Source organism: Panulirus ornatus, chromosome 20, assembly GCF_036320965.1.
Source record: "Panulirus ornatus isolate Po-2019 chromosome 20, ASM3632096v1, whole genome shotgun sequence".
NCBI classification, from domain to species: Eukaryota; Metazoa; Arthropoda; class Malacostraca; order Decapoda; family Palinuridae; genus Panulirus; species Panulirus ornatus.
Genome location: NC_092243.1, coordinates 55,615,367 through 55,637,587, shown reverse-complemented (window position 1 = coordinate 55,637,587; position 22,221 = coordinate 55,615,367). Strand labels below are relative to the sequence as shown.

General features: G+C 43.6%; 1 protein-coding gene across 1 annotated transcript in view; it reads right to left on the bottom strand.

Annotated features, from left to right (window-relative positions):
- The window catches only part of LOC139756016 (ryanodine receptor-like), a 494,517-nt gene that overhangs the window by 89,148 nt on the left and 383,148 nt on the right, over nt 1-22,221 (bottom strand). Inside the window, 14 exon segments of the mRNA XM_071674954.1 lie at nt 48-228; nt 10,012-10,117; nt 11,009-11,098; nt 11,583-11,716; nt 12,296-12,520; nt 12,738-12,936; nt 15,307-15,406; nt 17,218-17,429; nt 18,339-18,603; nt 18,991-19,120; nt 20,522-20,730; nt 20,981-21,097; nt 21,373-21,466; nt 21,618-21,784. Of these exon segments, the coding sequence (XP_071531055.1) occupies nt 48-228; nt 10,012-10,117; nt 11,009-11,098; nt 11,583-11,716; nt 12,296-12,520; nt 12,738-12,936; nt 15,307-15,406; nt 17,218-17,429; nt 18,339-18,603; nt 18,991-19,120; nt 20,522-20,730; nt 20,981-21,097; nt 21,373-21,466; nt 21,618-21,784 (2,229 nt within the window).

Sequence of the window (22,221 nt, the reverse complement as noted above, 5' to 3'; positions counted from 1 at the left end):
CACCACCTGAGCCTTGTGTCGACGGTAGTATCGCTAAACGTACGAACCTGTCTCTCGGGGATAGCTGGGGGCACCAGCTTGGTCTCCACGCCCTGGGAGAGCCTGACGGAGGGAGAACGGTTCTTCCTGGCTGGACGTGGCACTTCTAGAGTGCTACCGGAGGGCTCTGGGGTGCGGCCCTTGCTCCTGGCGCGGTCAGCGCTTGCCTCACGCTTCTTACTGAAGAACCTGCAGGAAATAACCACATGGTAGGCTAAGGTTTCTGTCTGACAGCTCACTCCCCACACCCATCACCACACTTGCTTATCTATCAAGAATATATAATTTCTTTAATGATAAACACCATAATAAAAAGGTCTGAGTACAAACAAGCTTTCAACTGAAATTAACAAAATTACATAGAATCCAATTATCTAGTGAGAATAGAAAGCAATGATGACGTAAACCACTGCACGTGAAAAAAAAATAGAAATATATGCTGTTCAGTCCAATATAATTATACAGTAATAAAGATGAATAACGAAACGTTAAGAGGAATAAACACAGATTCCTAAAGTATAAGTACAGAGAATGCAGAGTTGGCAAAGAGTATTATAGAGGCGTGGTAGACACCAGATCAGTCTCAGGATAGGAGGGTTAGGTTGTTTACCGGCTTCACAAGCCACCATATGTACACGTAAACACATACAAAGCTGATGTAAATATGTATCCATACGTAGTAACATATTAGAAATAAAGGTGAGATGCAGCATTAGACGCTGCCAGACATTAACGGTAAAGTGACATCATCAGAAACTGGAAAAATGTTTCTTGTCGCATCCAACTTTACAAATTAAGAATTGTACAGGAGCACTAGCAATACGGCGGAGATAGAGACACAGCCAGCCAGCCAGGGGCCCGCCAAGGGCGAAAGGCCGCCGGGGCAGCTGCAACGTAGCCCGCCTCACCCACACGCTGCAAGTGCACACAACAGCATGTCCCAACGCATGCAGCAAACTCACACACACATACTGCAACACACACACTGCAGTGTGAGCACATGATACACGCACCGTCACTGGCGTTCAAGTATGGCTCTTGATTTGAAGAAAACAGAAACTGCAGCTTCGTGAAGCCTTTATACGGGTAAGTGGGAGGTTATCAGGGGTTCTTCGAAGTCACAGTACTTCGAAATATATTTATTCACAGGACCAGATCAAAATGTAAATGCATTTCTGGACGTAGAGTTAGGGTAGTGTGCAATGCCGTGGTTTGGTTGGCAAAAGACACAAATATTTCTTTATTACGGGATATTCATTGGTTATTCCAAATCATCAACAAAGAGATAAGGACTGAAAAAAAGGGATAAAGGAGGTTTATGATGAAATATAAAGACTTGTAGGGCACAAAATTGTTAACTGCTCTGCAATACCAAGATGCGATTTATCCGCTTGTCAGCAAACTGTTGGCCGGACTTCATTCAGTACTGTTCTACAGTTCCTAACACTGGCAGTGTTTGAACTTACCTGTGACCTTTTAGAAGGTACTGAATGAGAACAGGGAGGGGATGATGCTTCGTGAGACGGTTCTATGAAAATCAGTGTACTGAACTCAGAATCTTTAGTGTACTGTCACTCTTTTCACTAGATTACGACATCGTAAAGAATTAATGGTAGATTTAGATAGAGAAACAAATCTTGAATATAAAACTCATACCTGTATGAGGAAGCTGGATGAAGGATGCCTCACTGGTTCTGACGCCAGAGGAGACGAGACAAGAGAAGAATTCTAGAATAAAACAGCTTGAACCTTACGGGTACGGAAGCTAAAGGTAATGATACTGAAACACGATCAGAAGTTACATCTCGTGGATGAAAAAGATTACAAAAAAAAAGATGAAATATACAATGAAAATGTGATCACAGATATCAAGTGCTTGAAGAAAACGAGAGAGCAGACAGCCAACGGAAGAGGGATCCTGGGTAGCGCAGGAGGGGAACTCAGGGACAGGAGTCAAGAGCAGAAACATAAAGAACAAAGACTGTTTGAGGGAACAAAGGCAAAGACGCGGAGAGAGAAACAGAAGTCTGGGGGAACTTGGATGAACCATAGGGACAAGAAATTCACTAAGTGAAGCTCCAGATTGAAACGTAATACAAATCATTGTTGGGCATGGCAGAAGACTTATTGATATGCAGACTAGACCAGTTGACCGGGTGATGGTGAATATGAAAATGTGTGATGGTGAACATAAGAACGTGTGATGGTGAATATGAAAATGTGTGATGGTGAACATAAAAATGGGTGATGGTGAATATGAAAATGTATGACGGCAAATATAAAAATTCTATAAAGAACTAAAGACATGTTGGTGAACGAATTGCTCTCTCTCGGTTAAACCAGACTTCCTGGAGTTGGTGAAGCGACAAATGGAAAGACGAAAACCGCCATTGATATTTTTTGGCCTAAGTCATTTCCCTTTGCAAGAAAAAAAGTAAGGGCAGAAATTCAGATATGAGAATTATTGGAGGGTATAAACATGATGAATGCATTTTCTGGGATCAAAGGAAACGTTTCAAAGGAGGAGCAAGAGAGAAGTGAGCAAGAAACGGGGGACATCCAAAGAGATTAAACTGAGCAGAACGACTTTGACAGCAGACTAGAGTAAGCAACAATCAATAAGCAGTGCTGGAGCAACGCTGTGGGTAATCATATATATATATATATATATATATATATATATATATATATATATATATATATATATATATATATATATATATATATATATATATATATATATTTTTTTTTTTTTTTTTTTTTTTTTTTTTTTTTTTTTATACTTTGTCGCTGTCTCCCGCGTTTGCGAGGTAGCGCAAGGAAACAGACGAAAGAAATGGCCCAACCCCCCCAACCCCCCATACACATGTACATACACACGTCCACACACGCAAATATACATACCTACACAGCTTTCCATGGTTTACCCCAGACGCTTCACATGCCTTGATTCAATCCACTGACAGCACGTCAACCCCTGTATACCACATGACTCCAATTCACTCTATTCCTTGCCCTCCTTTCACCCTCCTGCATGTTCAGGCCCCGATCACACAAAATCTTTTTCACTCCATCTTTCCACCTCCAATTTGGTCTCCCTCTTCTCCTCGTTCCCTCCACCTCCGACACATATATCCTCTTGGTCAATCTCTCCTCACTCATTCTCTCCATGTGCCCAAACCATTTCAAAACACCCTCTTCTGCTCTCTCAACCACGCTCTTTTTATTTCCACACATCTCTCTTACCCTTACGTTACTTACTCGATCAAACCACCTCACACCACACATTGTCCTCAAACATCTCATTTCCAGCACATCCATCCTCCTGCGCACATCTCTATCCATAGCCCACGCCTCGCAACCATACAACATTGTTGGAACCACTATTCCCTCAAACATACCCATTTTCGCTTTCCGAGATAATGTTCTCGACTTCCACACATTTTTCAAGGCTCCCAAAATTTTCGCCCCCTCCCCCACCCTATGATCCACTTCCGCTTCCATGGTTCCATCCGCTGACAGATCCACTCCCAGATATCTAAAACACTTCACTTCCTCCAGTTTTTCTCCATTCAAACTCACCTCCCAATTGACTTGACCCTCACCCCTACTGTACCTAATAACCTTGCTCTTATTCACATTTACTCTCAACTTTCTTCTTCCACACACTTTACCAAACTCAGTCACCAGCTTCTGCAGTTTCTCACATGAATCAGCCACCAGCGCTGTATCATCAGCGAACAACAACTGACTCACTTCCCAAGCTCTCTCATCCCCAACAGACTTCATACTTGCCCCTCTTTCCAGGACTCTTGCATTTACCTCCCTAACAACCCCATCCATAAACAAATTAAACAACCATGGAGACATCACACACCCCTGCCGCAAACCTACATTCACTGAGAACCAATCACTTTCCTCTCTTCCTACACGTACACATGCCTTACATCCTCGATAAAAACTTTTCACTGCTTCTAACAACTTGCCTCCCACACCATATATTCTTAATACCTTCCACAGAGCATCTCTATCAACTCTATCATATGCCTTCTCCAGATCCATAAATGCTACATACAAATCCATTTGCTTTTCTAAGTATTTCTCACATACATTCTTCAAAGCAAACACCTGATCCACACATCCTCTACCACTTCTGAAACCGCACTGCTCTTCCCCAATCTGATGCTCTGTACATGCCTTCACCCTCTCGATCAATACCCTCCCATATAATTTACCAGGAATACTCAACAAACTTATACCTCTGTAATATATATATATATATATATATATATATATATATATATATATATATTTATTCATTTTGCTTAGTCGCTGTCTTCCGGGTTAGCGAGGTAGCGCAAGGATACGGCGAAAGAATGGCCCAACCCACCCACATACACATGTATATACATTTCAACATATACATACATATACATACACAGACATATACATATATACACATGAACATATTCATACTTGCTGCCTTCATCCATTACGTTGCCACCCCGCCACACTTGAAACATCATCCCCTCCCCCACGCTCGCGCGAGGTAGCACTTGGAAAAGACAACAAAGGTCACATTCGTTCACACTCAGTCTCTAGCTGTCATATATATATATATATATATATATATATATATATATATATATATATATATATGTATGTATGTATATGGTAGTTTAGTGGTAGACAGAAAAGCGCTAGGCTTTGAAAACCGAGTAGAGAAAACCAAAATAAATGTTGTTATTGCTAAGATGAAACTTACCAAAGACATAACATATAAATCAAGTTAGGAAAGAAAAGACAAAGTGAGGAGCGTGTGTGGTCTTCTCGGCAGGGACAACCTAAAGTTTCAGGAAACAGTAGTGGGAAATTAGTTTAAACACTTCAGAATGGGAAGGTAAGAGGAAGAAAAGCGTACAGAACAGTGATGATGATCAACGGTCCTCCAAAGAGTTCTAATGAACCAGATCAATTACTCAGTAAAACTAATGAAGGCACGAGCAGGTCGATGCAGGAGGCATGATCTTCACAGAGGTGGCAGGGTTAACATAATGGTGGATTCGAATCTTAAAAACATCGTTTGGGAATACTGGATTCACACGGAGACAGAGAGCGCTGGAGATACACTCATGAAAAATGTAAATAAAACTTCTTGTGTTGATTTGTCACAGACCAAACCAAAGTCAGAGGGTCTGGTACACCGTCAACATTAGACCTTCTAATTTATGTACAGCAACATGGGAACTGAAAATATGTATGACACCCTTGAATTTGACTACGTGGTTTGCGTAGATATAAAGAGAAGATCAGAGCAGAAAGTGAATCTGAATAGGAGACACAGCTGTAGCAAATATTAAAGTTTAACAACTGCGCTAGGAACATACTGTTGGATGTGAAGTGGAATTACCCAAGCCAGAACACAAAAAATGCGACAAAAGGTTCCGTGGAATCTATAATGAGAAGGCTGGTGCATGAATACCACTGTCAGAGATCAGAGAGAGAAAGGTAAAAAAAAAAGTACATTATAATGAAAACTGTCAAAGTGGTAAAAAAAAAGTACATTTTAATTAAAGATGTCTAAGTGGTAAAAAACAGAGATGTACTATGGACAGGATATTGCAGCCTTACAGCCAGCCAGCACTTGCGAGGCATAACACCGTATGACACTAACAGAAAAAGAGAGTCATAGTCAATATAAGAAACAGAGAGCAGAAATATTCTAAAAGAAAAAAACATTGTGTACAAGGAAGGTATATACATGACTGCTCCATAAGTTTGTCAAGAATAATCTCTCATGAGAAGTGCAACTAATTAAGAGAATGGATACACAAGGGATGATTGTAGGTAATAAGATAATCTACAAGGGATTGAACAAAGAGTTCCAAAATGTATTCACAGAGAAGGACCCTATAATCCCAGCGTCAATGATATGGAGAGAACTTGGGAAGCAAAGAAAGAGAAAATATGTACATACGATTCTTAGATATCTTCATCTACACAAGTCAAATGGATCTGGATATATAATATATAGCATCCAGACCTGTTGCCATAATACGACGCTAGGAGAATTGATAAGTGGGATGAGGATTGTCTGATCGTCAATGTTAATATCTAATTTAGGTAAATGGATAAGGAAATGCTTAATTAACGATGTACAGCATACATCACACCTAAATTAGGATACGCATCGAAAATTTGATCACCATACTTAAAGAAAAATTAAAAAGATCTGAAAGAGACTTTAAGCAACAAGAGGTTACAGAGAACGTAGCAAGAAAGGCAGTAGAAAAATTGGTAGAAAAAATGTAAAGAAGCACTTCTATATTGATGTGTTTGGGGATGAATGGAATAAGCTAAGTGATGATATTGTTGATTTACAATACGTTCAGAAAATTAAAAAGATGGTGTATGATGGTAACACAACTTCAAGAGATGAAGCTTAACTATAAGTGAGGAGCTACACTCCGTACTGTAGAAACGGGGTATTACGCCTCACCATACACATACATACACACATCAGACCCACATACTCTACCACCGCCTCTCTCATCCTCCACAGACCCAAGTCTGTTTCATTTCGTAAAAGGTCATTTCCTTTGTGAAAGAAAGGGACAAAATCTAACCCATTTTGACTTGTCTATACTTCTCAAGTAAGACATGCGCCTCTGAAACAAAGGAATAAGAACATGAAAACCTCGCATCATTTGACAGTCCTTGTTGTGCTGAGAGCCGCGTGGACAGTGGGAATGAGTAGTGAGAGAGGCGGAGGAGTGAGTGTGGTCGTCTGGTCTGATATGGGGGGCTGGGTGTTGCTGGCTGCCCCGGAACTGCATGGCGGCTGCAGATCGTGAAGAAAATTATATAGGCGTGCTGTGACATGGAGTAACTGTGAGGCGTGAGTACCTGGCGGCCATGACGGCGGTCACTGCGGTGTGGAACTGTCTGCTGAGTCCAGCCGGCGGAGGGAACACGACAAGGTCAGTGAGGGATCCAACGCCACCCCTCCCCACCCTATTAAGCCAAAAATGTTAAATCTGGTCTCCCCAATGAGTAGCAGCAGTACACATGCAACAACAATCCATATTTCCAGTATATCATGTGTAAGGAAGTGCTTTAAATGGTCGGCGGCAGTGGGAGGCGACCCCTGATGATCTCGTCCGACGAGGGTCCCACACTGCGACCACAGGACTCACCTGCTCTTGAACCTGAGGCGCCGCTCCGTCAGGTCCTCGCGGATCAGGTCCATGCTTGCAAGAGAGACACTCCATTGCAGCAGCATATCACTCAGACGTTAGTCACTCTGTTGCTCACACAGTAATGACCATGCAGCTCACACTGTAATGATCCTGCAGCTCAAACTGCAATGACACTGCGGCTCACACTGTAATGACCCTGCAGCTCAAACTGTAATGACTCTGCAGGTCACACTGTAACGATCCTGCAGCTCACACAGTGCTGATCCTATGACTCACACAGTATTGACCCAACAGCTCACGTAGTAATGACACTGCATGTCACTCGTTAACTACGCTGTAGCTCACACAGTAACACCCTTCCGGTTCATACAGTAATGGTCCTACAGCTCACAAAGTAATGACCCAACAGTTCACACACTCATAGCCCTACAGCTCACACTATGATGACTTTGTTGCTTACAGAGTAATTACTGATCACATTAGTAACCTTGCAGCTTAAAATGTAATGATTCTGCAGTACGGGTGGTCCAAAATTCTCAAAATAAGACATTTCAAAGACGAGATGTTGATCTATACGTATATGTCCTAAGGCCAGCACATACCAAAGTCCGAACAAATCCAAAGTTATCGAAGGTTAGGTTAAATATATCACTAATGGACCCTACATATTGACCCACTAAGATCGCAAAGAAAAAATATATATACTTCGTAAACCTCTCGTCAAAGGTAATGGAAATTTAAAATTCAAAACTGAGTGGCATATTGTAATGAATATCATCATATCGAAACTGAAATACAATAATGTATAATTTGCACATGTGGCATTTGAGAAGGATAAACAGACCACAACTGAGAGGAATCACTGACCACAAGTTCCTTGTAGAGCGAGGCTTGACCGATGGCGGATGGGCTTCGTTGAATGTCCGTTAGATGTAGGGATCGCCTGTCGATGTAGGTTATCTGACCTGTAGAGATTTTTTTTTTGTTCTTCGTTGTCTGTATCATACTTGAATTGAATGCTTGGACCAGAGCAATACCTCGTCTTACAGTTACTGACAACACGAAGACCTTCTGCATACTCTTTGCGTTCCAGTAACACAGGGTCCAATAGCCCAATCGCCAGATCACTCGAACGGATATTCTCTGCTGATCTACTCCATCTTTCAACAGCAGATTGAAAACATTCTCTTATCGTCCCTTGAAGAGCGACTCGTGTTTGATTCCCTGCACATGACGCAGGTCCTTTGTCGGTGCAGGGAGTCACCATGGTACGCGTGATGTCATTCACTAGAGAGGGTCAAAGAAGTCCAGCAGTATCCTATCCTCCGAGACACACCGAAAGCGTCTCTTCACACGGGTTAGCGTTTCTTCCGCCAAATCACGGCACGGGTATGTCGGCAGCTACTACATCAGCGCCAGGTCGTTCAGCGGGATTTTAAACTGGCATACACAAAGGACACGAACGGAATCGAGCAATTGATTCTATGGAGTTTCCAGCTTATGATTGCCTTCTAGTGGCGGATAATAGAGAGCTTCACCTCGTGATTAGCTCTGACTATCCTTGGACGTGTTGAAATTTCCCTGAATGTCATGGTTTTCCCAGGAAGACGAGGCTTAAGTGAAGAAGGAAAGGCAAAAAATAAAAAAAGAAAAAAGAAAGAAAATCCATCGATACACTACAAGATTTCACAATTATTTAATGGTTCTAGTAGTACGGTGGTGGAATCCTGTATGTTGGATGATCGTCAACATCTCTCCAACTCACTGATACGTTTCTGTTTCATTCTTTACTACAGTTCGGTTGGAGTACATGTTACTACAGTTCGGCTGGTGTACATGGGAGTGAAATGATACTTGTATCGCCAATACGAAATTACACCCTCTTGTTCTGGACCACCCTATCCTGCAGCTCAAAGAGTAATGACACAGCAATTTAGACAGTAATGACCCAGCTGATTACATAGTAATGAACCCTTAACTTCACACTGTAATGACCCGTCAGTTCACACAGTAATAACCCTGCAGCTCTCGGAGTAATGACCAAGGAGTTCACACTATAATGACCCAGAAAATGACACTCAAAATAAGGATATTATAGCTCACACAGTAATGAACCTGCAGCTTACAAAGTAATGATCCTATTCATACACTATTAATCATATTCACTGTAATGATCCTGTCCATACAACAATAATCCTACAGCTAACACATTAATGTTCCCCTTCACACATTAATGATCCGTCACTTCACACAGCACTGAATCCTGTTCATAGAAATAATTCCTTTTCATACAATGACGACACTGTAACTCCCACATTAACTACTCTTCGGTTGACACACTTAAGATCCTCCCTTTGAGAAAGTAATGACCCTCAGTCCACACAGCAATCACTCTGCAGCTGAAACGGTAATGATCCTGCAGCTCACACAGTAATGACCCTGCCACTCATGTTAATCAACACGCTCGATTTCCAACAGCACACTCTGCTCTAAGGGTCACTAAGGACCCTGTAGTGTGGAAACCTTTACAGCAAAACTTGGGGAAGTACGGGGCAGGTGTATCAGTTGTTAGTCATAAAACAGCGTCCAACCATAAGGCCAAACACAAATCAAAATCACACAGTTGGATGAGATATTCTCTCCTCTTTTTGTTTTTCCTCTCCGTGTGTTGTAGGGGGTGAGGGAGGGCAAGCGGTGAGGGGGGTGTCTCGTATGGGTGGAGGAGGACCAGCGCGGTCCCTCCACTCCACCTCGCCTTCCTCACCAGACTCACCTGAAGGGGGACTTGCCACGCTTCTTCCTCTCCGGGGCCTCTGCCTGCCCTTCCTCGTTGCCAGCTCCCGCCTCCGCCGACAGTTTGGCCGAGGTGAATTCATTACCTGGAGAAGACAAGGAAATGCATTCGGTAATTAAAGATCCTGTTTTTTTTTTTTTTTTCGTAGTAAAGTCTGATGCCGTTGTAAAGAGGCTGAGCAGCGATGCAATATTCATTTGTCTGTTGTTTCTCAAAATCAGTTAATAACATTATTGGGCGTAGCAAGCCACTGAGGTGCAGCTCCCAACAGCCTCTTATCTTCCGCTGTAGATTCTTTCTAAACTTGTTGAACTCGATATAACCTGGCCCACAGGAAAATGCATTTCTTCCAGCTCATTGAGATTAAGATCATGAAAGCTTTTTTCACTTCAGCTATAAGGAAACATACCACTTGCTACCGGCAAAAATCTTCATTACAGAGTGAAAGGTGATAAATAAAAATTTCCAGTATATATTCCTGAGTGATCTTTTCTGTGTCTGGTTTTGCGTACGTCTGTTACAGTGAGCTCACGTGCATGTGTGTATGTATGTGTGTACCTTAGCATGTATGACTGTGTCTACTACAGGTCTATTGTTTACATACGAGTTTCCTTTGCGATTTCGATTATGTTATTTCTATTTGTGAATTATCATTCGTGTGTTAACAGAGAAAAAGTTCTAAATACTTGTTGCCCCGTATCTTAACCTTGTACATGTACTTTGTCTTTGCTATTATGTGTGTATATATATGTACATATCCCAGCGTAAGCCAGGTACCCATTTGTCGACCAACCCCAAAGGGAGGATGAATGGCTGGGCGTGGCTGTGGATCGACAGCCACGCCCAGGATTCAAACCCCAGGTGGGCCCGTGGGTGAAACATGGTGAACGACGTTAACCCCTTATACCATGTGTGTGTGTGTGTGTGTGTGTGTGTGTGTGTGTGTGTGATTCAAACACAAGCGTCGGCAACATACTGGGCTCAGGGTTGGGCTTCTCTGGAGTGGCGCTCTTCCTCGCTATCCCTTCGTCAGCCTCCACGCCCTCCTCGTGGCTGTAGTGCAGTTCTGTTGGCCAACAAAAGTTAACGTCACTAACCAGGGCATCTTATAAGGAGTTCTTACTAGTTGGGCAAATTTTCAGAAGGACCCATCTATGTGCGTAGATATAAATGATAACTGTTAAGATGACAGAAAGCTCACAAGAAATAGAACAACTGAGATTGATATGCCAAAAAAGACCTCAAAGGGTCTAGCTTCTAGGGCCAAAAATTACTTTTTTGATCTAAAGTAACAAGGGACAAGGAAGGGCCAACTTGGAGAAATGTCCCACTACTATGTTAAAAAATGCCCTGTCACTGCAGTAAATCATTTCGTATATAGTTCATGTGGCTGTTCATATATATGTACCAAGAGGAGTGAAATAAGTCCTTTTGTTGTTACAAAGAGTCGCACATACAGTGTAGGACACAATGGGGGACATTTTTTACTCTAAGAAGAATAGTGATGGGAAACGCACAGTTGGTGTCACAAGTTGAAAAGGAAGCATCACCTTTAATATCAGACAGGGAGAAGCCAGTGTCGACGAGTGAGCTCTGGAAGGCGATAGAGGGCTGGACCTCACCGTGCTGGAGAGTGTGTTGGCGCTTCCTCACCTCTTGCCAGCGGCTGGCTTTCTCCTCCTCACTGCCAGGGACAAGGAGATTCTCAGCCTCAGTCTCACCACTACCTGACGCCTCTCGCCAGGCTGTCAGACATATCGTCTGTCTTTCTGACGTGTAAACTTATACTTAAAACTGTAACTCGAGCAACTACATTGCCTCTTCCACTGGTTATGTGTTTATCCATGGGCTCAATTGTTGCAAACATTAGCACTTAATGTTATGAACGTTAATAGGTAACATTCAATAATATCTGTATCAGGTTTCTAAAACTAAGAGATACAAGAAGAGACACGGAATTGCTCCTGCTGTTTTGATATGCATAGCGAAACTTTAACAATTTGTCGCGCATTTAAACTAGATTAGTTTTATTTGGTGATATCAAAACCTGATCCAACTCAGGCAGTCAACACTTTAATGATATTAACTTGGTAGGATATATTCATGTCAAATCGTTTGTGTCTAGTTACAGTTACTTGACAAAGATGTCACACTTTATAAAGACTTAAATGCACTCATCCAAGGAAAACTTCGTCTCATTTCGTAGACCCCTCCATCAAAACATGACCATATTTACTGTGCAGAGAACTGGTCGCAGACTTACTCGATAAAGACCTGGTCGCACACCACAGGTAGGGAGAGCCGAAGGAACTCCCAGTTGGCCTTCTCACACTGTTCAAACATCTTGGAGGCAATCTTGAGGCCTGGCGGCGTCTCGGAGCCAGCCGGAATGCGGGTTACGTCAATGGTGGAGTCCTGGATATCATCGTTGTTCTCAAAGATGGGCTGGTCCTTAGTGTACCAGTAGGTCACCGGCCGTTCCATGTTCCTGTAACAGAATGGACACTAGCAGCCATGGACTGCGACACGAAGGCGACACGGAAGTGTTGGGTATACGAGACACACAGCCTCTCATATAAACAAGATCTTCACATGATTTACATGAAAAGAAGCAAGTATAAAGGACAGTCTCAATGCCTTCCAAAAAAAGGATGAATTAAGGACTGATAACTAATGCAAAAGGCAGATCCTAATGAACGACTTACACACAGAATGGTTCATAACCCTCCTGGAGGCCGTAGGTCGTGAAATACTTGAGCTGGTTGATGTCTTGTCCAAAGACGAGGTGAGCCTTCTGACCAACGCCGAGGGTACAGGCGGGCACGAAGGCGTCACCTTGCACGTCGCTGAAGGCCGTCTCGGACCCGCTTGCGTCCATCATGAGCTCACCGTTGAGGGAGAAGCCTAGGAATGAAGCCAGGCGACCGTATGAGTACACTCTGTTTTGTAACTAGGAATTATTCTCACAATAATCAGTCACTCTATTTTCTTAGTTATTGCTGACGTATATGATGACCGTGAATGAACTTTTGAATTAATTTTAATTGAGACAATTATCTACACGTCATCTCTAGTATGGAATAATGTAATAAAGATTTTAGTTCCACGACTGTCTTATCAGTACACTTCGTCTTTAACTTCATTTCTGTCAAATTTCAAAAGTGTCTTGACAATAGCATCCTATTCAGATGATCACACAAACACACACACACACACACACACACACACATTTCTCATGAGATACTGGTCATGATGATATAGTTCGGCATGCCCAGAGGTAAGCTGATGGATATGGGTACCTTCATAAAAGAGAGCATTACAATAGGATAAAACAGCATGAGAATCGTATGTACGTATCATCATCATTGTACAACCTCTTCAGCCTCGAAGTTGCATTCCACACAGGGAAATGATAGACTCCTTTGGAGCGAGATCATCCTTGACTGTACTCCTTTCCGTCCATTAAAGATAATTCGACCTCGCCCAAGGTGACTTCTTATTCACAATGTATCTGTTTTCCACATTATAGTCCCGTATCAACACATTCCCTTCGTCTTCCCTCTATGAATGCCGAAATATTTCATCCTAACATGTGTCCATTTCATCTGATATTCTTTTTTCCCCCCTCACCGAATCACTAAAATCTGATAACAATCTATCATTTGTGACTTTAGTTTTACTTCAGTGGTAATCTACCTATTATCATTTTTACCACAGACATGTCACTCTGGTCTTACTCTATCTCACTTGATAATGACATCTTATTTTGAGAAATTTCGTATCTAATTTCTCATGTGTTTGATGAAATACTCAAGTCAAATAACATTACCAGCGTCACTAGTAGACCTTTACCGTAACCAACTACATTCACCAACTACAGTCTTCATACACGCCAATGTAGCCACAAACCATCAGTCGGATCGATAAAAATAACTTTGGAGATCGAAATACTACATGTAGTGTTTCTATCTTAATGTCCTCCTCAACATAAAGCACACAGGAAAGCACACATATATAAGCCAGCAGGATGATCAAACCAGGTGTCGCCTCATATGCTTCTTCTACTTAAGCAGACCCGAAGACGTGGCTGCAATATATTCAGAGTGTGATTACAATGAGTCACAGACAGAAACAAAGAGTAAATGTGTAACATCCATGCTGAACCAAGAACGACATACGTGCAACATTCTCCTGATTGTTCAAGCAATGGGCAAGCAGTCTTGTTGCAGGCAATTATCAGAGGCACAGGGTGTTGATGAACATGCACCTTCAAAGAGGATCTGAAATGGCAAAAAAGGAGCCAAATTTTCTTACCTGGGTTAACGGCTTGAGCACGGCGGCACGATCACAGAACACGAAGGTGCGACCAATGGGCAATGCGGTACGACTCTCTTATGGTGGCCTGGCTTTTTAACCTGACCTTCAATTGCCAGGTCGAAGGCCACGCCATCATGCTCAAGAGTCGCAACGTCGTTCCTCAAGGGTCGCACCGTTCGTGCTCTAAGGGTTAGACTAAGACGTCCACAGGTGTTCAAGCAATGGGTGAACAGCCATGGTCGAGAGTGTCTCATGCATGACGCAGATCCGGGATGTTGGACATGGTAAGAGAAGCAACAACGGGAGGTGAAGCCAACTTTTATCGTGTTGAGCAAAAAAGAGAGATAAATAAAGGTTGTGCTTAAAAAAAAATCTAAATTCTAGTACTGTAAAATGATCGTTTAGTCCGAGTCTACCTAAAGCATCATATTTGCTCAAGATACTGCGAAGCAAGGAGGTCTACTTCTATCCCCGACTGGAGGGAACTATGAAGCATTGATACATATATTTCGTGTGTACAGAAACGTCAAGGATATGATGATCTTAAGGTGTGAAACTGGTAATTTACATGGGATGCGGGGAGCCGCCGTTAGCGCACCGTGCCTCTCCCTCCTCCCCTCCAGCACCTGAGGCCAGTCTGTACACTATCTCATGATATCATTTACTCGTCTCTCTGCTGCAGTCAACAGAGCCACGAACGCTGACATTATGTGATGGAACAGCCGTGCCGTGCCGTTGAGCGAGAAGAAGCAGCACTGATACAGCCCCAGCGGACTGGATGGCCTTGGACAAAGGGTACCATCGACCACTTGAAGATCAAGCTAGCCTAGGTGACCCTTTTGGTTTGGCCTTAAGCTCCGACGACCCGCCTACTGCTACAGGTAAAATAGACTAACCCTCACACGCGCAACTTTGCCACCTACGACAGCCACTGAGGATCTTATGATAATCACTCACTAATGGTTCTGTCGACAAGATCAAGGCACACGCCCACCACGTCTCCAACCTGCCACCTGTGTCCGTAGCTGTCCACCACGCCTGCGAAACACTTCTCTTCCTGTGTCACATACAAATTATTCAAAACTTAGTGAGGACACTTACAAAGAAAAAACACCTGCAACGTGACATTCTATTATGGTTATGGTGACACAAGTCATAAAATGCAGCAGACAACTCGCAAAAGGCAGGCGTCTAACCGGCGTAAAATATGTAAACAGTAAGTCCTCTGACTTCAGTTGAGTGCTGCACTTTACCATGTGCTGGGAACACAAGGGTAGGTTAGCAGGGAGGGACTTATGTGGCTCCACAGCGGCCGATGCACGTCTGGTGTAGAGCTGTGAAGAATACAAAGACTTGAGCTGTTAGTGGTGGGCTCCACAAGGTTGGCATACTGAGGGCTCTCGATCCCCTTCTGCTGCACGAAGTCATGTACTGTAGCCGTAAAATCTTTCGTGTAAGACATGGATCTGTATATACAGGATATGAAAAAAAAGAAGAATGTGTCTCTGTAAAATGGTGGATCATATAAGTGGAGAGATATGTTTCTGTGCACGTATGCGTAGTACTTGGGGGGTGGTGGGCAGCGGGGACGGAGACGAAAGATATGCTCAAGAACCGACTTACTGATGGTCCTGTCATGGAGGTCCAGCATAACCCCCACAATGTCGCCCGGCTGGGTGCATCGTCCGTACAACTCCGACAGGGCCATGTGCTCCTTCATATGCTTCAAAAACATTGGAGAGCTGCTGTCAGGCTACTGTATCCACAGTACTATATGTTAGTCTATCACCATTACCTACAGCTACACCTATCTCTCTCTCTCGATTATTTGCTACCACCACCAAGATCTGCACCAGTGGCGGCTCCAGGCCGGCCCTCGCCGTACCCTTCAACGCACACCACCGCGACCCTCCTACTCACCGGGGCGTCGAGGCCTGACCACATACGTGTCGGACCGTTAGTGCCCTATCAAAGGCATATAATGGCCATGCATGCTCACTCTCTAGTACATGACCCGCGCTCTACTGTTCCCTGGGTATTTCCGGGTAGGGTTGCAATATCTTACCTGAAGACAACTCATGTCATTCACTACCGTGGGAGCCCAGATCTCAACACACCTGAGCCACTTGTACAGTAAATGATTATGTGCAGCAAAAAATAACGGTGAATAACCTTAGGCATCAAGTCGCCTCTTAGATATGCTTCTGGTAAACGTACAATACAGATGGTTGCACAAATGAGTAATGTTTACTTCCATCGTCATGTGACTGGTCTAAAACATAACCAAGCACTAAAAGGGATGTGATTACTAACAGAAAATGTATAATATATTCATTACGTATTCTGAGTGATTTCAACATTATCAGACTGCTAACATCGACGGCAACAGAAAAGAATACAAAATCCAATGACTTTACCTTTATGATATTTGTATCAGAGACCTCAAATTCTTTAAAATGCCTTCCCTACGGTCAACAAATGACACTGCTAAGAAATTTTCTTTTGGTTAGTGCATGAACATGATCGAGGAGTAAGAATTCCTCTGTCATGAAAATCTACCTCTCGTAATATATTAATGTGAACATATATGCATTTCATACACAGGACTTATCTTTAAAAAGAAAAGAATCCTATGCTATGATAGATAACCTGAAAGTAAATCTGACAAAAGTTACATATTCATTCCTAAATCATAAATATGTCACCCTAGATCCATTATCCTTTATTTTCGTTGATGTAAATGTTATATGAAACAAGTTTTCCCCATGAAAACAATAGCCAGATCCAAATCTACGGTGAGATACTGGCACTAACTACAAAGTCCTCCTTCGCTTTTAAACATGAGGGTCCGCCACACTCGGTACTTACACGGAATCCGTCGAAAGCCCAAGACTTGTCGTCGCAGCCCAGCTCAGTACCGGGCGGGCTGTTGGTTTCCATCCAGCCCACACGCATGGGGCCAGATGTCAGCACCTCCATCTCGAAGTACCACTTGCCGGAGGTGACAGCGTTGGTCTTCTCGAGGCGGTAGGTGCGGTGGGAAGCGCTCCTCTTGCTGCCCTCCTCTGCTGAGGCCGCCGCTGTGAGGGAGAACAACATTGAATTTCCAGGATCTCACTTTATTGTTGATAAACGCCACCGATGTTTTTTGTATTCAGTACAGAAATTTAAAGATAACTAGTCAGAACGACCCAGTGATGAGTGACTGGGTCCTTATAACCAAGTCCTTATAACCTGTATATCAAGCGTCAGCGATCCATAGCACCTGCTTTTAGAGCGTCCTTGTCCCTAGCACCTGCGCTTTGAGCATCCGTGTCCCTAGCACATTTACTCCGATCATCCGTGTCCCTAGCACCTACATTTCGAGCATCCGTGTCCCTAGCACCTGTACTTCACGCATCCGCGTCCCTAGCACCTGTATTTCATTCGCGCGTGTCCCCAGTACTTGCATTTTTAGCGCGTTACTAGGATCTGTATCTCAAGCGCCCATGTCCTTAGTACCTGTAACACAAAAGCCCGTCTCCCTAGCAACTGTTCTTCAAGCTCTCGTTTCCCAGGCACCTGCAGCTCAATTGTCTGTGCTCCTGGTAACTACATCTTAAGCGCCCACGTACCTTGCACCTGTCCCTCAGTCGATCTTGTACGGATCACCTGTATTTCAGTCATCCATTTGTCTGCGTCCCCAGCACACGTCCTGAACACCTGGTCAGTTAGCGTTTATATTCAGGTCTTAAGCATTTGTAACTCTATCAGTCTTCTTAAAGCTTGTCCACAGCAATTGAATTCCACGGTCTGTGTTCCAAGTGCACGAATCTAAATATCTGTATCCCTAACACACACACACACACACACACACACACACACACACACACACACAGATCCCAGCACCTGTATCCTCAGCAGCCATGTTTCCAGGGAGAGTGATCGCAACAACTGCCATTCCAGGAGGCGAGTTACACAGTAATAGCCCAGGCCTAAAACTCTCTCACCTTCGGCCTGGTCGCCGGTAGGGGGTTCCAGGATGTAGCCATACACAAGGAGGGTACGGATGGTCTCGGAGGCAGTGTCCCGGTTGGCCTTCTTGATGGCCTCGTCCACGTTGGCGTAGCTGACGAGGTGAGGAGAGCGGCGCATGTCTGGGTCTTCGTTAAGGCCGTAGGTCCAACCCTGCAGGATACGCTCGTGGGCCCAGATGTTGTGGGTGTTCTCTGCTAGTTGGTCCACTAACTCCTCCAGCTTGGACGTCAGACTCACCTGTTGATAAGACTCGTCTCAAAAACTCAATACACAATCTCCTGTAAGCGGCTCAGAACCAATGAAAAAGTCATTCTAAATGTAAGGATCGGTAGGATGATTTAACTCTCGCATTTTCCTGTTGCATTTTTCTATGACCTATAAGCATATAAGAATTTTTGGTGATTACATTACGTGAACAACTATTTCACTACTACAGCACATACTTTCACATTATCAATACACACACACACACACACACACACACACACATTTGTGTGTGTGTGTGTGTGTGTGTGTGTGTGTTTTATGGTATAACAACTATACAAAATCATGTCTAAATATGGCCTGATGAGGTCAAGCTGCACGCCACGAACTAGCCAGAGGGTGTCTATACGAGCAGGGTACCTGCGAGAGGTCGAGAGGTTGGGGCTTGTATCCGTTGGACTGCAGGAAAGGGTCGTTGGGCAGCCTCACGGAGCGGATGCGGCTGGGAGGCTTGTCCATAGAGATGTGGTAACCCAGCGCCAGAACCGTCCTGCAACGTCAAACAACACCTGGTTAGCTTAAGACATAGGCATGTGTGTACATTACCCCTGTACCATAATTTCTATATGAATGAGCATGCAGTCTATATCAATAAATCACCGTCTACACGCGACTGTATGTATTTCGGATGATTATTGTCAAACATACAGCTCTTATCAGCACGGCCTTCAAATCTAAATGTTATATGTGAAATGAAAATAAATATCTTCTATGTGAGGATTCCAGACTACTCACTAAGGGTTGATCTGGTGACCTGCACTAGTTCTGGATGAAGTAATTGCTCAAGAATGGAAATACCTGGGGCCTCGTTATGGTATGTAAACCTGATCTCCTTTTTTTTCTCAAATTCAAAGCTGAGAAAGATAATGAACCTTCATTTACTATTGCACTGTCTCTTGACGCTAACTAATTACCTGGAAGCCATCCTCCTGAAGAATGACGAACGAGAAAGATCTTCCGAAAGGCGACTCAGATACAAGGGACTTACTGTAAGAGGAACAGCTTCAGGGAGACTGGTTGACTGACCTGATGGCTCACATGAGAGTGATTCATTGTGGGTCATTGCACTAAATGAACGGTGACGGCTGAAGGAGCTTACTGGAGGGTATCTTACTTAAGAGGAAAGTTATGGAAAGACGATTTACTCAAGGAAGACTTACTGATGAGTAATTCACTAAAAGATGACTGATCCAAGAGTCTGGAGTACAATTTATCCCGTGGGATTAGTGATAGGAAAATGACTGCCTCATCATGTCTAGAAAAGGAACTGTATAAGAGTAATGAAAGTGTCTTACTTTACCGTTTGGAAGATAACTTACTAAGGATTTAAAAGGTGACTTGTTTGTGGAGGATTTGGAACAAGTGATTTGAATGACTGCAGAATGATAGTAAAGGGTCAGGACAATGACTTACTTGAAGATTTGAAGCTTGGCTTACATGAAGGTTAGGATGGTAGCCTACAAGAGGATCAGATGGCAGATTTATTCGAATGAATTACTTATGGGGTTTACAAATTCCTTCACTTAAGGATCTGATATTATGACTCAAAATGGTCAGAGAAGCAACTCACAGGAGGGCGAAACTCGTTAGAGCAACGACATAGCGACTCACTGAAAGGCGATCCGTTGAAAGCAGTGAGTGACTTACTGGAGACATCTCACTGGAGGATCTGAGTATCAAATCAAGGGAAGGCTACTCACTAGAGAATTGAAGTCGCAAATCACTAGAGGGTCAAGGCAGCGAATCAGTGCACGATGGGGGACTGATGAGACGGGTTTGGGAGACCACAGAAAGGTGACTCAGAATGTCAGGGAAGGGATTCATGGCAGGTGCACTTACTAGTTACCGGTACTTTGATGTCTGGTCGGACATATACTGGGAAACGACCTACTTGAGAGTCTGTAGGGCGAGGGTGGCATCGTAGCGCTTCTCACTTGGCGGTAGCTTCTCGAAGGAGGTGAGACAGGGATGGTGGAGACGCAGGTCGTCGCGGCGCTCTGAGTACGTCCATCCCTGGTCAATCTTGTTCATGGCCCACATCTCGTGAATGTTCTCAGCCAGCTTGTCCCTCACCTGCTCGATGTATGCCGCCAGCTGGATCTGTAAGGCAAAGGCAACTTCACATGAGGGATCACCTCATGAATTTAAATTGCATAATGACCGTTACTAAAGTTCAGAACATCTTAAGTGAATCATAGTTTTATTTGATATATAACCTTCTGTGTTTTGTGAATATCAATCGCATGAGGACAGAATGAAATTTTCATCTATCTTGGTGAACAAAGCCATGAATCATCCACTGCGAGAGGGTATGCAAGCCCAGAGGCGTGAAGAAACTGGTAGTACTAACGCTGGAGGTGTCGACGGGCTTGGGAACGAACACCAAGTCATCCTGGATCAGCAGAGGCCCCGCTAGTGTCCCCTTGTGCTGCTCGCCAAAGTAGAAGCAGGGGTCGATCGTCAGTGTCTGTGGGAGGACACCGAAGGTCAGCCATTTACCTCATGTCATACAAAATCTTCGCGTTATTGAGTAATAACATCTCTTTACAAGGACGGTAATGATGAAATCTGCTGAGAATTAAGCTAAAATCTTCCATGAATTTGGTTTACTGATGATGCATAGTCACAAGTACCTAGTACTTTTTCATTTACATTTTTGGCCGACCCTCAAAAACTGGCCAAGAAAACTTCCCTAACAGAATCTAATACCAACAAAGGGAGTGTGTGAATGTATTTATTAACCTGGAAGGGCAAGAGACACTCGGAGACCGACGAGTGGTCATCGGGAGGCGGGTACTTGAGACGACCGTGCTCACCCCCAAGGAGGAACCTCGCGCTGGAATATAAATACACCAGTCATCCTCTACGGTGGTTCTTCCTCCGTACAAGAACAAGAAAATGATATACTGATCACGGAGCTAAACAACATAAAAATATCATAAGACGGTATATCACTGAAGCACTTTTAAAAGAGTAAATCTCATTACCTGAGCTTGGCGGAAGCGGAGACAACAGGGAAGAACATGCCATCCAAGTTGAAACCCGTGAAGGCGCCGTTCACCTGACGGCCGTTTACGTAGAAGGTGATGATAGGCACCGTAAGGTCAAGGGCACAGCCAATGACGTCGCCTTTCTTGATGAGCGGCACCGAATCCTGAGGTGGAGGTAAGGACAAGTGCCAGGTTAACCTAACACACACGTCATACCTGGGTTCACGGTGGTTAACCTATGATTATAGAGGCACAATACTAGACGAACTCGTTACTAGATCTTCCTCTGTACCAATCCTACTGAAGATGTTATTTCAAGTACAAACATAAGGTGTACAGCAGCAGCATTAATCATGAAGTAATCCTGGCAAATACGTAGTTTAACGACACTACAGAAGTGAACGTATGGAAGGAAAGCACATCAACCAGTTCCAAACAGTGAAAACAGGTGATTTAGAATAGTGTTGATGAGATGTAGAGACACTAACTAATCCTTCGAAAGTACAAGTAAATAAGACGTGAGTTGAGGTGGCTATGCAGGTGAGGCAAGATTACTGTAAGCTTTGGTGAAATACTTCTAGAAGTCAAGAGAAACTATAAA